General features: G+C 39.2%; 1 protein-coding gene across 1 annotated transcript; it reads left to right on the top strand.

Annotated features, from left to right (window-relative positions):
• The first annotated feature begins 211 nt into the window (after positions 1 to 211).
• On the top strand, positions 212 to 14,484 carry stac3 (SH3 and cysteine rich domain 3). The gene is made up of 13 exons (XM_052605374.1): positions 212 to 342; positions 2,814 to 2,875; positions 2,956 to 3,034; positions 3,103 to 3,259; positions 3,443 to 3,540; positions 3,642 to 3,702; positions 4,266 to 4,363; positions 4,457 to 4,523; positions 5,753 to 5,799; positions 6,536 to 6,627; positions 6,770 to 6,821; positions 12,551 to 12,688; positions 13,089 to 14,484. Exons 2-13 carry the CDS (start codon positions 2,859 to 2,861, stop codon positions 13,185 to 13,187), a joined length of 1,005 nt encoding a protein of 334 aa, XP_052461334.1. The 5' UTR covers positions 212 to 342; positions 2,814 to 2,858; the 3' UTR covers positions 13,188 to 14,484.
• Positions 14,485 to 17,380: the final 2,896 nt, after the last annotated feature.

Raw genomic sequence — 17,380 nt, forward strand, 5'->3', positions numbered from 1 at the left:
GTGAGCATTCATGATGAACAGTTTTTAGATAAACATTTTCTGTAGTAATGATCTTGGGTTCAAACTGACAGGCCTGGAGTGAATCTGTGAGTGACTAGAACTGACTGCATGTGTTCATGTCTGTCAACTGGACAGAGAGAGGGGTCTTATTACTGTTCGTCATCTACCATCTGTTTAAAACACTCAGAGTGACACAGATACACATGTACACGTTCCTCAGATCAAACCAGTCTGCTTATTAACGAGTTAAGACTAACTTGCTGTAGGAAAATACCTCTGACTAATAACTCATTGGAAACATTGGATTATAGTAAACATCATAAGGCAAAACATCATTAACAGGTATGAACAGTGTATTTATTATAGTTTAGGTCACACGATTCACTCCTATTGATAGAAATAGAAACTGTATGTGTGTGTGTGTACTTGATATTCCATATATGAGGACCAGTTGTCTCCACAAGTATAGTAATACCAGTAAATGTTCACTTTATGGGTCCCCATGAGGAAAACAGCGTATAAGTCAAAAATGAATGAAGTGATTTGAAAATCTAAAAATGACAGTAGTTTTGTTTGAGGGGTTGGTTTATGTGTATGGTTGGGGGAAGGGATAGAAACTACAGTATAGTATAAAGTACATATATATATTATACAGTATGTGTATGTGTGTGTGTCTATGAGAGAGGGAGACAGATTAAATGGTTAAATTGATGTTTTTGATTGGACAATATTTAATGTTTCTTTATGTAATGATACAGAAACTTCTGCAATCTGTTGTTCTTAAAATAAATGTTGTAATATGAACAATAATAACGACACAGTTCAACAATTTGTACAAAAAAATGGTTATTTGTCAAAATTAAGCTAGACTTTATTAACATCAGATACACATTGCCAAATCTGCACAGCAGGATTGTCAGTTAATCTATATTTGTCTTCAGTCTTTTATTAACTGTATGATTGGTTGAACTTTACTCTGATTTCCCTGATAAACTTTGCTATCTAAAATATTAAAGTTACTGTCATTAAGTCATTAAAATAAAATGTCATTAAAATATTAAAGTCACATTATCATTTTAATGTGTAACAAGTAAAAATAATGAAATATTCCATTAGGCACTAAAAACGTTGGGTGACAACATTGGTATAAACAAAATTAAAAATAAACAAAAAGAAAAAATAGATGGGGCAAAATGTGTTAACATTTTAAGAGGAACTTAAAATGATAAAGTTTCATGCAAATCACATTTAAATTTAATTGTAAATCCTTTATGGCAACATAAAAAAGGCATAAAGTGCTATATATATATATATTTGCATAATTTCAATGTTAAACTAGCCTGTACCCTGAACTCTGGTGATGTGGCCATGTCGAGCAATTAACACACTAACCTTAAACAGCTCGCCCTTTTACAGCTGATTTTCAACAACTGATAGTCACGACCTAAATAAGAATTTTATTAACAATAATCAATACTACAAGTTGCTTTAATGTCCTTTTTCACACCATCCCTCACACACACACACACACACACACACACACACACACAAACTCAGAGAATCTCCTGATATATGCCTCATTTGGACTCAACAATCGACTTGTACAAGTGCTTCTGCATTCTGCTTATTATGGCATTTTAGGCAGTAAAACATACCCTTATACGGTAATTTTACAATTTAATTCGATATGTGATAATATGATAAGAGGTTCGTGATTCAAATATGAATCTTGATTTGCTGTAACAATGAAATTACATAGTATTACAGAAAATTGTGTTGCTATTTTGTATAAAAACATGCAGTGAGCAAAATGCTTATTATCATTTCTCATCAGAATAAAGGTCTCTAATAAACAACATGAATGCTCAACAGACCACAAGCAATTAAACCTAAATAACAGACTGAAAATATTAAGGCCGATCAAGATCAGGATGAGCAATGTAACCTAATGAAACATTCAGCAGCCAGTTGACTTTTTACAAAGTACAGTATCAGTCTTTAAAGAAGTCTTCAGAAGTGCTTCGGTTCATCTGATGCATATCTAATATAACCTAAAGCAGCGCCCGTGACCTGCTGTGTTTAGGTGTAACCCGGGGTGGTCAATCCTGCTCCTGGAGGGTCACTGGCACTGCTCCTACATTTCACCAAACCACCCCGGACAAGCTAATAACAGTGTTCAGAATGACTTTTGAATTACAGGCAGGTGTTTAATTAAAGAGTAAGTTGGATTCAGACACCAACAAACATTAGTCTGGGTTCAGTGAGAGAGACATTAACAGATATACTCATGCTAGACTTTTAATTTCATGGACTTCAGTTGTGGATGGATTTAACAGTTTAGTGAGATTTGCCTCATGAAGCTGGAGGAAGTGTTTAAAATGGAGGCACAAATGATTTGTGTACTTTATAAGGTACTAGGTTCCTATGCTCAAACAGAAAAAAGCAAACATAATTATGAGGCAGCCTTCTGATAATTATTTATAGGAAATAAAGCTGCATGTTTGCACTGCAGAGGTGCACAGAAGCTGCATCTGAAGACACATTTATATGTATTTACATTTCTGGTCCAATTGTATAAATAATGTTATACGATTATATTGATCTTAAACACTTCTCCTGGAGAGCTACAGTCCTGCAGACTTCAGTTCCAACCTACTTCAACACACCTGTCGGTTATTACCAAGTAACTCTGAACACCTTTATTGCCTTGTCCCCATGTGTGTGATTTGGTTTGGAGCTGAAATCTGCAGGACAGTAGCTCTCTTGGAGATCTGGATGAACACCAGATCAGTTAACATGCCATGGTTGTACAGGTGCTGAATTCTCCTGACTGACTGCAGGCTGAAGAAGCTGTATTTATGGCTCAATATGACCAGTGAGTGTCTCCACAGATTATATTGTCTATCTAGAACATTATGTAAGTGCACAACTATCAAAATGCTGATTGTGTTTCAGACTCGAGGATAAAGATTCTCTGGATATTCATGATAACCCTCCTGCTCCAGACAATGTTGTAAAGGAGGACGACAACACTGTGCGTATGTCAGTCTCTCTCTTTGTGTTGGTATCATGTAGACACAGCTCACTTTCTGTCCTCCTTAGGTTTATTTTGTGTATGATGAAGAGGTTGAGGAAGAAGAGGCCCCTCCTCCTCCAACCCCTGAGCCTGTAATTCAGATCAATGACAGGCCACACAAATTTAAGGACCACTACTGCAAGAAACCCAAGTTTTGTGATGTCTGTGCACGAATGATTGTCCGTAAGTTCACATTTCAGATAATTTTGAGATAATTTGGTTCCTGAAAAAGGCAGTCCAGTACTAAAATCACACCTAGTACTGTCAGGACCACTACTGTGATTAATTGACAATTAGCATACAGTTTGGATTGGCAGTATCTATGCAGTAATTTTATATAATAACTGATTTCTTTTCTACTTTCAGTCAATAATAAATTTGCCTTGCGCTGTAAAAACTGCAAGACCAACATTCACCACTCGTGCCAATCATATGTGCAGTTCCAGAGATGCTTTGGGAAAATAGTGAGACAACATTCTATATGCATTCTATTTTAATATATCATATGATGACAGTACAGTCACACTCTCAGTTTCATTGTTTTTATTAATATCTTCCTTGTCAGCCTCCTGGATTTAGACGGGCATACAGCTCTCCTCTCTACGATCAAGAGATCAATAACCCTGGTGAGTGTGATGTATTTAGCATGCATATTAGTAGCATATTAGCTTTTCATTACTACTTAAAGAACACATCAAATGCATGACCATATTTCATACTTCGTAATCTGACCCCATACCTAAATTTAACAACTACCTTGCTAAATATTAATAAGTAGTACATCTTTTGATGCAAGGTCACAGTTAATATTGAGAAGTGGGCCTTAAACTAAAGTGTGGTGATCAAATATATTTTATGCCAATGTTTATGGCATATTTTCATATGTAGTTCTGGTTTCTGCTCAGATTTACCTTTGTTACTTCTGATTGTGTGCACCTGTTTCTTGTTAGTCTTTTTACCCTGAGTGTATATATAGCTCTTGTGTTTCCTATGTTCCTTGTGAAGTCTTGTTCATGGCTGTTGTGTATGGTGAGCCTAATTCTGATAAAATAATGTCTAAATTTTACAATGTTTGAAGATTTTTGTAGAATAAAATGCTGTTAAAAAGACTGAATGATAAAACATCATCAAATAAAAAATAAACTGAATACAATAAAATACTTGAAAAATGTAAACTGCATGTGTATAGGTCAGCAGAACCGCAGTGACCCGGTGTTTGAAACACTGAGAGTGGGTGTGATCATGGCCAATAAAGAGAGGAAGAAAGGCTCTGAGGACAAAAAGAACGTAAGTGATCACGTTCTGCTGTCAGGAATTATCGGACATGTTTCTGAGCTCATACTATTATGATGAATATCATGAACATTTATCTTTTCTAAGTTGTTGATGATGATGATGGAGGAGGAGGAAGCTCAACAACCGAAGGAGGTTGAAGAGGCTGGTGAAGGTAAGTTACAGCAGAAGTTACTCATTGTTTGTTCTCTTTGTGGCAAAATTCCACTGGTGAAATTCAGTGATCTCATTAGGAAACCATAAGATTGGGTGTTTCAAGTGAGGGGTGTGGGTCTTGAAAATTACTCTCTCTTCTTCTCTAGTGTCTGCAAACCAGTAAACCAATCAAATCTACTTTCACTCTGCCTAATTTCCTCCAGAATTACTGCAAAATATATTTGATGCCAGTGTTAGAATGGGCCATGACTAATGGTTTAGAGAGGACACCATTGTCTTCTTGTCTGTCCTCATCTTGACACCTCTTGATGGAAATAGAAGTAGAAGGCAAGCAACCAGAAAGGTGTGAAAGGAGAAAACAATAATCTAAAATGGATTTTTAATCTTCAGTCAGGGTCTCTATCATCCAGTCCAAGTGTCATTTTTTCAATGCATGGGAGATGATCCCAAGCAGCTCTGTAAGCATAACTGTAGGGTTAAAGTCAGGCTTCAGTCAGTCCTCCAGTGAACTCCACAGATTCTAATTCCATCATAGACATACCATTCAGATCTTTGTGCTCAAGCCTATAGGAAAACACAGAATGTGTTTCAGGGGTGAGAAACAGGGACCTTCAAGTGAACTCAGCATGAGAGTCTGGAGAGCTTGATGCCCACATGCTCATCTTTCAGCACTGCTTTTGTAGAGAGTTGCTACCATAAGTGCACAGAAGCATTTCTAAGTTTGCAGTGTGGGCAATCAGATCCCTCCAATGCAGCCCTGTTGCAACAAACTTCCAAACACACAACATATATGCTTGGGCATATTATCACAGACTCTTCCAGTTAGTCACAGAAATAATGGGCTGAGACAATCTGGGCACTGAAGAATCTGACGCGATGATGTAAAGCCTGTGCTCAGTAGGCTATGATGGCATCTACTTATGGGCATTTGGACTGTACCAGAAAACTGTTGTGATTCTGTAGGACTTCAGAGCATGTGACCACGGATGTGTTCTCATTGTGCCGTCAACAAGTACATGTACGAAAGAGAACCCTCCACCTATTGAGCCAATATATATAATCACAGGCTTAACTGCTTATTGATCTCTTTCACCTAACAATGTGAGGGTGGCCTGTTAATTCGGGTATTTTGAGAGGAAGAAATAAGATAGTTTGCATTTTATATGCTGGGTTTATATATTCATTAATTCCAAAACTATATTTTAATGGGCACACTTTATCCTTTAGGAAAGCAAGATGGAGACAAGAAAGACAAAACTGCAGCAGATGACAAGGTAAAAGGCTTTTGCACTAGTCTTCATGCTGTGGCAAATCAACAAATGTTTGCATTTAAAAGTTGCATGGACTGGTCTGTCAACTTCATGCAGCCTTTATAAACTTTCTTGTTCCAACCCTGATTGTGTCCATAATATTGAATATTATTATTTCATTATGAGTTTAAGTGTGTGTGTGTGTGATACAGTTTGTCATGTTATTTTTACGCTTGTTGTAGCTTTTGGCTGTGAGTAGTGGTACTTGCTAAGCCTCATATCATCCCTATCACTACTCTTCATAGTGTCGAGTCAAGGGTTTAAACATACCCCTAAACACAGCACTTCAGTGATTAACTCGTCCTACAGCATGTGCTGTGGGTATCAAAGGTACCATAAAATGTGTGGTTTGCTGTGGAGATATGTGCTATTTAAGACTTCTGCCTAGTAGGTGATGAAGTGTAACAATCCTGTAAACTCAAACCAGTCCAGTCCAAAGTCTGTCCAGAAATAAAATTTTTGTACTCATTACCCTCTGCAGCACTGCTCAAAAAATAAAAATTGCTCAAAAAGTTGTTCCGTGTATCATCATCCTTAGATACATGGTTAAGAAGCAGAAGTACTTAAAATATGAAATCAACAGTTAAGTAGTTACGTAACATGTTAACATGTTTTAACGGTGCAACTGCGTCTGAATCTGGTGCTGGCTGTAACAGGCAAATAAAACCCTCAAACTGGCTGTTGATGTTGATGTTTGCAGAACAAGAAGCAGCAGCAGACATTCAGTCAGTCTCACTATTATATGGCTTTGTATCGCTTTAAAGCCATCGAGAAAGATGACCTGGACTTCCAGTGAGTCTGTTCACATATTTGTTAACTTTTCAGTTTAGCCATAGCACTCATGCATAGTCATAAGCATCATACGTTATATATTTGTGACACTTGTGAGTCTGGTCAGGTGTGCTAAGTGTGTATGTGTGTGTTTGTGTTTCAGTCCAGGAGATCGCATCACAGTGCTGGATGACTCCAATGAGGAGTGGTGGAGGGTGAGTAAATAATTACTGTGATTTTAATGGTAAAAAAAAACTGTAAAAATTCTCCAGTACAAACCTGTTAAATGGTTAACGGTAATTACCTGTAAAATTTACTAGGAAAAACCGTAAAGTTACGTTTCAGAATCAGAATCAGAATCAGAATGAGCTTTATTGCCAGGTATGTACACATACGAGGAATTTGTTTTCGTGACAGAAGCTCCGCAGTACAACAGAATGACAGCGACAGAACATAAAACACATAATAAAAGAATAAAAAATACAAATAAGTAGAGAGTGAATAACAATATACAAATGACAATTGTAGGCAAGTATATTACAAAATGAAGTTATGTATGTACATATATATTGTGTGCAAAATTTAAGTGTATACTAAGTATGTGTGTTAGATAAATAAAGTGTGTGTGTATATAAATATAAAGTGTAGTGTGTCCGCCGTTATTATAAGCTGTTCATAAGATGGATTGCCTGAGGGAAGAAACTGGTCCTGTGTCTGGTCGTTCTAGTGCTCAGTGCTCTGTAGCGTCGACCAGATGGCAACAGTTCAAAGAGGGAGTGTGCTGGATGTGAGGGGTCCAGAGTGATTTTGACAGCCCTTTTTCTCACTCTGGATAAGTACAGTTCTTGAATAGATGGGAGGGTTGAACCGATGATTCGCTCAGCAGTCCGGACTACCCTCTGTAGTCTTCTGAGGTCAGATTTAGAAGCTGAGCTGAACCAGACAGTTACTGAAGTGCAGAGGATGGATTCAATGATGGTGGAGTAGAACTGTTTCAGCAGCTCCTGTGGCAGGTTAAACTTCCTCAGCTGGCGGAGAAAGTACAACCTCTGCTGGGCCTTTTTCACAATGGAGTCAATGTGAATGTCCCACTTCAGGTCCTGAGAGATAGAGGTGCCCAGAAACCTGAATGACTCCACTGCAGTCACAGTGCTGTTCATGATGGTGAGTGGGGGGAGTGCAGGGGGGTCTCTCCTGAAGTCCACGATCATCTCCACTGTTTTGAGGGTGTTAAGCTCCAGGTTGTTGAGACTGCACCAGACAGCCAGCTCTTTTACCTCCTGTCTGTAAGCAGACTCGTCACTGTCCTGAATGAGGCCGATGAGTGTGGTGTCATCTGCAAACTTCAGGAGCTTGACAGAGGGGTCCTTAGACGTGCAATCATTAGTGTACAGGGAGAAGAGCAGTGGGGAGAGAACGCACCCCTGGGGAGCTCCGGTGCTGATTGTACGGGTGCTGGATGTGTATTTTCCCAGCCTCACTAGCTGCTGCCTGTCTGTCAGGAAGCTGTTGATCCACTGACAGACTGAGGTGGGCACGGAGAGCTGATTTAGTTTGGGCAGGAGGAGGTTTGGGATGATCGTGTTGAAGGCCGAGCTGAAGTCCACAAACAGGATCCTCACATAAGTCCCCGGTCTGTCTAGGTGTTGCAGAACATAATGCAGTCCAATGTTTACTGCATCGTCCACAGACCTGTTTGCTCTGTAGGCAAACTGAAGAGGATCCAGCAAGGGCCCAGTGATGTCCTTCAGGTGGCCCAGCACCAGTTTTTCAAATGACTTCATGACTACAGACGTTAGAGCCACAGGCCTGTAGTCATTTAGTCCTGTAATTTTGGGTTTCTTAGGGATGGGGATGATGGTGGAACGTTTGAGGCATGAAGGGACTTCGCACAGCTCCAGCGATCTGTTGAAGATCTGTGTGAAGATGGGGGCCAGCTGGTCAGCACAGGATTTCAGACAGGCTGGTGTAACACAATCTGGGCCTGGTGCTTTTTTCCTTTTCTGCTTCCGGAAGACCTGGCGCACCGCATCCTCGCTGATCTGAATTGCAGGTGTGGGGGAGAGGGGGGATGCAGGAGGTGAGAATGGTGAGAGTGCTTGATTGGAGAGGTGTTCAGGATGGGTTGCAGGAGCTGTTAATGGTGTGAACGGTAGTTTGGAGAGGCATTCAGGGCTGGTTGCAGGAGTTGTGAATGGTGTGAATGGTTGTGTGGGGAGGCGTTCAGGGCAGGTGATGGGTGTTCTTTCAAACCTGCAGTAAAACTCGTTCAGATCGTCTGCCAGTCGTTGATTCTCTACGGTGCTGGGGGGTGGTGTCTTGTAATTGGTGATCTTCTTTAGACTTTTCCACACTGATGCGGAGTCGTTGGAAGTGAACTGAGTCCTTATTTTTTCAGAATAATTCCTCTTTGCCACTTTGATCTCCTTTTCCAATGTGTATTTAGCCTGTTTATACAAGACATTGTCCCCCTTCACGTAAGCATCTTCTTTGGCCTGACGGAGCTGTCTGAGTTTTGCAGTGAACCACGGTTTGTCATTATTGTAAATTAGTTGAGTCTTTGTAGGAATACACATATCCTCACAGAAACTGATATATGATGTTACGGTCTCTGTGAGTTCATCCAGATCGGTGGCAGCAGCTTCAAAAACACTCCAATCAGTGAGGTCAAAACAAGATTGTAAATCCTGCTCTGCTTCATTAGTCCATCTTTTTACAGTCCTTGATACAGGTTTAGCTGATTTTAGTTTCTGCCTGTAGGACGGTATTAGATGAACCAGAAGGTGATCAGAACGTCCCAAAGCTGCTCGTGGAACAGAGTGAAATGCATCCTTTATTGTGGTGTAACAGTGATCCAATATATTACTGTCTCTTGTGGGACAAGTAACATGCTGTCTGTATTTTGGCAGTTCACGGGACAGATTGGCTTTATTAAAGTCCCCGAGAATGATTAAAACAGAGTCCGGGTGTTGTTGTTCTGTCTCTGTGATCTGATCAGCGAGTTTCTGTAAAGCTGAGCTCACATGCGCTTGGGGATGGATGTAAACACTGACCAGAATGAACGAGTGAAACTCCCGCGGCGAATAGAACGGCTTGCAGTTAATGAAGAGTGTTTCGAGATTTGAGCAGCACGTCTTCTTTAACACAGTTACATCTGTACACCACCGTTCATTGATGTAAAAGCATGTCCCGCCGCCACGCGATTTCCCCGTTGATTCTGTGTCACGATCCGCTCTAAACAGCTGAAAGCCCGGCAGATGGAGCGCGCTGTCCGGTATGGTGTCATTCAGCCAGGTTTCCGTGAAACACAGAGCAGCAGAGTGTGTGAAATCCTTATTTGTCCGAGAAAGCAGAAGGAGTTCGTCCGTTTTGTTGGGTAGAGAGCGGAGATTTGCCAGATGGATGCTAGGCAACGGCGTTCGAAATCCGCGCTTCCTGAGTCTGACGAGCGCTCCCGCTCGCTTCCCCCGTCTGCGCGTCCTGAAGCGCTTGATCAGCGCCGCCGCTCCTCCGATAACAACGTTCAGTAAAACGTCTGAATAATTGAAATCCGGTAAAATATCCTGTGGTGTGTTCTGCCGAATGTTCAGCAGTTCTTCCCTGGTGAAACTGATGGCAGGAATATAACTAAAGACAGGACAAACTAACAAAAACACAAAAACATATGCGGAGCTCGTCACGGAGGCAGCCATCCTGTATCGGCGCCAGACGCAAAAAAGAATTATCTGCGTTGCGAATTATCTGAATTATCTGAATTATCAGAATTATCTGCGTTGCGTTTCAAATTTTGTTTGAATTTGATGTTTTTTCTTTGAAATAACTATGTTTCTTCTTTTTTTTTCTTATCTGTTATGTTTATTAGGGTTGTATGTTACATATAATGTTGTCAAATTAATGTTTATTGCATATTTCAGTTTAGATGGTGTTATTGCTTGTGTGAATCACACTGTGCACCATCTATATATGTTATTATTTATAGCTGTGTTTCTTCAGGTGACTTTTTTGTCACCACCTGCTGTTGGTGGATACCAGTGTATTACAGAGGTACAAAACAGATTTCAGTACTTCAATAAGTCGGTATATTAGTATTATATCAAATTACGGTATTAAACTGTAAATTTACCGTATGTTACCGTATTTTTTACAGTATAATTCTGGCAACCACAGCTGCCAGTTTTTAACCATATATTTTACAGAATATTTTTTATATGGTAGAAGAAACGTAAAGTGTTCTTTCTTTCATACGTTTATTAGCAACGGGATGACTGGGAGAGATCTCGACAGAAGTCTCCTCGCCACAAAGGATTACAATATTTATCAATGACACATGTAGAGCTAAAATATCATTGGTTCATTTCATTGTGTCACACAAATACAATAAAGAGTTTTGCAGCTTCCAAGCAAACAGGAAAGTGGGTAGAAATAATTCAAGGATGAGATAATGGTTGCAATCCATATTCTGGTTGGCTTGAGATTTTCTGATATAAAGTTGGATTTATAACACACATCTGATCATATAATCAGGGGTGCACATAAGTGGTCCGCAGGTCCGCATGTGCGACCAATATAAAGGTACGTTAAATAAATATGTTCTGACAGCACATTTGCGTACCGACATGGTTGACAACTTTTAATACACAATTACCATTTTAGATCACAAACTGCACTATATATGTTTTATTTTCAACCTGAAAGCATAAATCTAGTCTATCCCATGCCGTTTTCAAAGCAGAATGCAAAACTGTGACATGCATCCACTGACACTCTTTAATCAGCAGCGCTAAATCCAGACGTGCGCATATACTTATTTGCCGGCAACCTGCCAAAATAAAAGTCTGATGATTTTAAGTTTGAATAAGATGAAAACGCTTTTATTTATTTTTAGACGTTTTTATCCAAAGCGACTTAAAATTGGGGAATACATAAAGCGATTCTTCTTTAAGAGGCAAACTAAGAAATTAGTAGTAAATATTAGCATTTTATTTTTAAGTTTACTATAAAATAAATGTATTTGTATTTAAAACTAGGACAACCTTTTATTTTTAATAATATTATCACACAATATTATTTAGTTTATTTACTGTTATTTTGTTTAAAAAAAGTGCAATAATATTATAACTATTATTAATTCTTTTTTTATAGTTATATTTAATGGGTCACGGTATATGCAGTGTGAGGACCAAACCAAATCTCCAGGTTCTCTTATGAGAGCCAGGCTTAAAAAATTATTTGCACCCCTGCATATAATGCATGTATAAAATTACCATATATAAGGTTTTCATGCTAAAAACATGCACCTCCTGTGATAATGATATCAAATTGATTTCTTGCATGTTTCCCATCACATTTAACAGTACGCATTGCATTTTAGAAGTGAAATGTCCAGCAAATGGCGCCAAAAGGATTAGGACCAACAGTTAAGCAAGAAGGCCAGGCATACAGAAGTACTTCAGAACAGGTGTATGCGCTCATCAATTAAATGAATGCTGGATGAGCTTGCCAAATCTTAGATATATTACATTAATGCTTTAACTGGCCTATTCACTTTTGTAAACAGTTTATAATGATACCTTGGGATTCTCATCATTGAATCACTGAAGGGGAGTAGCTTCAAGCAGTGTGTGGAGACAGGCTTGCTGTGGGTCACTCGGAGAGAGAGCTGGGTGAAATGACAGAGAAGCACAGCTTATATACGCTTATGTTATATGGTCAGAATAGTGCAGAATAAAGCAAAAGGGAGATTAAGATTAATACGTCATTTAGTTAACAATTATTAAATAGTTGCTAAAAAAATATAAGAATAGCTTATTCTTGAAGTGTTTACACCTTAAACTGAGACAGAACAGAGAATAGAGGAAAACATACACTGTACCTTCAAAGTAAACACACTAGCCCAGATATGCTTTCATCTGTGTGTGTGTGTGTGTGTGTGTGTGTGTTCTAGGGTAAGATTGGGGAGAAGACAGGATACTTGCCCATGAATTACATCATCAGGGTGCGAGCCGGTGAGAGGGTGTATAAAGTGACACGCTCCTTTGTTGGAAACAGAGAGATGGGCCAGATTACCCTGAAGAAAGATCAGGTCAGTGTGTGTCTCTGTGATTAACTTTTGTTTTGTTTTCTACCATTTTCTATACAATACTTTAACTGTAAATATACATTAAAAAAATCTTAACATCAGAGTTCTTTCAAGTTGTTTCATTTGATTCTGTTCAAAATGTGGCAAAAATAGCAGGAAATGCCCAGGAAGAAGGCTGAAACATTCTTGGCTTAAAATATATGATAGCATAATGTAATATACACTAACTGTACTGTAAGACTGTTATCATCTTCTCATTAGTGCAGATAAGTGTGGGTCCCTAATTAATGTTTGTACCTGATTAAATGTGAAGAGGAGCAATTCAAAATGTATTCAGAGCCAGTTTATTGGCTGATTACTGATTGAATGTTCAGATCTCAGCATGTATAACTGTGTCCTGTAGATTGTGGTGAAGAAAGGAGAGGAGGTGAATGGATATCTGAAGGTCAGCACTGGCCGCAAACTGGGCTTCTTCCCTGCTGACCTGCTACACGAGCTCTGAACGAAGATTTAATCCTGAAGAAAACAATTCAAGCAGAATAATGGACGGAGAAAGAGGAACAAATAGACAAGCCATGACAAGAAAGACAACATTATCTGACCTCACTGTCATTTTGACAGAAATATGAACGTATGTGCGTGTACACAGGGTCTAAATGTAATACTTACCAAGCACTATATATGAATACAAAAGAAAAGTCAAAATAGTTGCTCAATCGTTGAGGAACATAATACATTAATTTACACTGCAAGAATGATGTTCATTGGTTTTTTTTTTTTTTTTGTCTAGGACTAATTGTGGCAATACTTACTTTACATTGATCACAGTAAGCAAGCAGAAACAGATCGTGGAGTCTGGCTAATCTCAGATGTCAGTGGTTTTCAACCCTGTTCCTGGAGCTCAACAGCAAAAATTTTACATTTCTATTTAAAACAGAGTTGAAAACCACTGTCATAGGTTATGTGATTAAATGACACAACAAAATGATCTGCTTCTGCTGCTCCTTCTGATGAATATTTTTGACAGTTTTAGTAATTTCTTTGAGGGCAAATCTCAATGCTACACCATACAATGACCTTCACGAGAATTGTAAGCTTGTCTGAACAGCTTGGATTAGCATTAGTTCCTCTAAACAAAGTGAGTCAATCATGAAATGCTTTATTGAGATGTGAAAGAACTTGAGTGCTGAGCCCTGCTGAACACCTTTGATGAGGTGTTAAATGACCCTCCTAAAGCAGCAAATATTGAAGTACACATGTCTGGAAGAAATTGGCATAATGGGTGAAACTGCTTATAACACATTTAAGGTCCCCTAAAGGCCAAATGGGATCATTGATTCAAATTCTGTAAATATCCTTGGCACAAGCTAAATGGCTGAATTTGTCAAATAATAGGCATGTCCTTGTTCAGTTTGTGAACCAGTGTTTTAGGAGTGTGTGTGTACAGTGCAGTGTCTATTCATTAGCCTTCCCATTCATCTCAGTGACAGGTGCTCTACTGGACACAATCATAGATGCCATGTGTTTATCAATTTACAAAAGAACATAAAAACAAATCTATTCTAGCTCTCAGACAATAAATAAATAGAAATTACAGTTGTGTATTATAGTAGATCTAGAAATGATATTCCTTGCAAGTGGTAAAAATGATTAAAAAAAGATACAACCTGATTAGCCATTTAGTTATCATATGAGTGCGCATAAAATATGCACCAAAATGTAGTATGAAAGGAAATATTAAGTTTTAATTTCTCTTAATGACAATGTATATTTCCTGTCAATAAAAACCTAAAATACAATTGATGAGTCAAAACATAAATACATTTAGATAAAAAAAAAAATAATTGTGGAAGTGGAAGAGAGAGAGAGGGACAGGATTGACATTTTACAATTGTACATTTAATGTTTCATTATACCATTTCTTTTATAATTTTTGGCTCTTTAAATTAAATTAATTTATACACTTAGTACAACACATGGTATAAATAAAAACGGAATTGCTGTATGATCAGATGACAGCTAACAGAAAAAGGGTAGAGTGTGTAAGGTCCCCTTGATGTTGTGCAGGCGTTCGTCAAGATGTCCTCTGGAAGTTCACTGGGACATTTACAGGACGTCCAGTGACCTTTCATGATCTTCTGTCCTCTGAATGTCATATTATTTTATGTCTTGTCTAACCAAAGAAGATAGACACATGCAAAATAGTTGGGAAGAAAGTAGGCTATATTTTATGTGAACAATTGTCTTTTTTTTTTTTGTGAAAAAGGTAAAATTAAATTCAATTATGGAAGTAGTCAGCAGTGCTGCAGAGGACTTGCTCAAGAAGAATGTCTCTGAAGAAGTGTGTTTTTGGATGTGAGGGAAAGATAGCCTTGTTTAGCTTCCCAAAGAACCCAGCGTTACATAAACAGTGGATGCAGTTTGTTTGTCTGGGATAAGAACGTAGTTTCACACTTCTGCATTTGTTCATTCCAGTGAAAATGTTTTTAAAAACAAGGCCCAGTTCAACGATTGATTTGCACATTATTTGACACTGAAAGATGGAGCGTCCCCAGCGATGAAAGATCCCAGTTGTGAGTCGGAGCCGCAGGCAGTAAGTAATAGTGCAAAAAAAGTTCTGTTGGCAAACGGCACATAAGTGCTCAGGACGCTTTAGCTCCCCCCAGGGGAGGCCTCCAGTAGCACGGCTGTTTTTCCAGAGAGGATTGTAAGGCTGTATCTTTCTTTCATAAATCTAATAAAACTAAAGACTCTTTGGAGATATGAAGAATGTAATACTACTATATAGGTACTCAGTATAAACCTGAGATTGGCGATGTGTGTGTTATGTCCCCTTTAATAGCTATAACGTGTGTGTGTGACTTGTCACAGGGTGATGTGATGCGATTTGTGTAGCAGTGCAGCAGCAGGAGACAGTGTGCAGCTGCATGCTTCTCTTCCTGCTTACAGCCTTCTGCCACTGGCTAGCCTTGCGGTGAACAGAGGAGCAGTTTATAAGTCTCCTCTTGCCAGTACATAGCCTCTCCATTGCCAAGATTCTCACCGGGCCTCCTCGTGCATGCATTAGCTGGTCTGGTCGTCTTGGGTTTCACTTGCCATCAGGATATCCTACATTATGGTGAAGATAGTGTTATTGGGGGGCTGCGCATCCCCTATGGCACTTTAAATACTTTCATTTGCACAGGTCTCCACCTCTGACTACGGCGTACTCTGATCTTATACTTGGTTTAAGTCTGGCAGCGATGGGGTATCTGGTGACGGGAGCAGGGAAGAATGGCCTGGAAGCTTCTAGCTAGAACTCTGCATGGCAGCGGCATAGGGTATATGGTTGCTAGCAGCTGGGAATGAGTGGATGCTGCTTTCGGCAGACCCCTGTGCGACTGAACAGCCATATTAAGGGATCGTACTGCTCACCCTATCGGGGAAGGGCCTAGAAAAGGTGGCCTTAAAATTGCCCACTCTATCATCTACTGGGTAGGTTACCGCACCTTATGGGAATTCCATCATGTGGTCGAAATAAGAAAAGTATATCGTTCAAATTGGCAACATGGAATGTTAGGACTCTGAAGGATAATGATGGCAGTAGACCTCAAAGGAGGACCGCACTGATTTCTGAAGAACTAAAGCGCTATGATGTGGATATCGCTGCCCTTAGTGAAACAAGGCTTCTGGGTGAAGGTTCATTGAGAGAAGAAAGAGGTGGGTACACATTTTCTGGAGAGGTTATCCTCCTGGCGGCAAACATCAGCATGGTGTGGGAATGGCAATTAAGAACAGTCTTCTATCCAGCCTCGCTGAAACACCTATTGGAGTAAGTGAGAGGTTGATGACCCTCTGCATCCCTCTAGTAAATTTTCGCTATGCTACCCTATTAAGTGCATACGCACCAACACTGCCATCAGACGAGAGTGTAAAGGATGGATTCTATCAGTTATTGGATGACACCCTTCACCATATCCCTAGGAATGACAATATTTTTCTTCTAGGTGATTTTAATGCAAGTGTGGGAAGAAATAATGAATTATGGAGTGGAGTACTGGGTAGACATGGTGTTGGGCAGGTGAACGCAAATTTTCTGAGGTTATTAACACTGTATTGTGTCTATGCTGGAAACAATGCACAGAGCACACACTGATACCATCAACTGTCCTGGATCCACCATCCTTCCACAGAAATGGCAAACTGTACGCAGCGAGGTTCAAAAAACTTTACATTGTCTGCAGAATGAATGGTGGCTGAATAAGGCTCACGAAATTAAATTATATGCTGACAGAAATTATATGCATAACTTTTATAACTCTTTAAAAACCATATATGGCCCAATAACTTATTCTATTACATCTTTAAAAGCAGCTGAAGGACTTACAATTTTAAAAGATAAAAAAACAGATTTTGGCGAGATTGGCTGAATATTTTAATGCCCTCCTTAACCATCAGTCACTATAGATTATTCAAACCTGGAGGAGCTACCAAATCGGCAAACTATTCAAGACCTTGATTGCCATCCAACATTTTAGAGGTGTTGGCAGCTATTAACTCTCTCAAAAATAATAAGTCCCCTGGCAATGATGGCATCCCTGCTGAGCTCCTTAAACAAGGTGGCTACCTGTGTACCAGGATGATCCATCAATACATCCTACAGGTTTGGGAACTGGAGTGTGTCCCTAAACAATGGAGAGATGCCAATATTGTCAC

This window comes from Carassius gibelio, chromosome A9 (assembly GCF_023724105.1).
Source record: "Carassius gibelio isolate Cgi1373 ecotype wild population from Czech Republic chromosome A9, carGib1.2-hapl.c, whole genome shotgun sequence".
NCBI lineage: Eukaryota > Metazoa > Chordata > Actinopteri > Cypriniformes > Cyprinidae > Carassius > Carassius gibelio.

Excerpts from the sequence above, each read along its gene's own strand:
- stac3 (XM_052605374.1), top strand. Across the intron at positions 3,260-3,442 it reads CTGTGCACGAATGATTGTCC|TCAATAATAAATTTGCCTTG; the intron begins GTAAGTTCACAT and ends TTCTACTTTCAG. Across the intron at positions 6,628-6,769 it reads AAAGATGACCTGGACTTCCA|TCCAGGAGATCGCATCACAG; the intron begins GTGAGTCTGTTC and ends TTTGTGTTTCAG.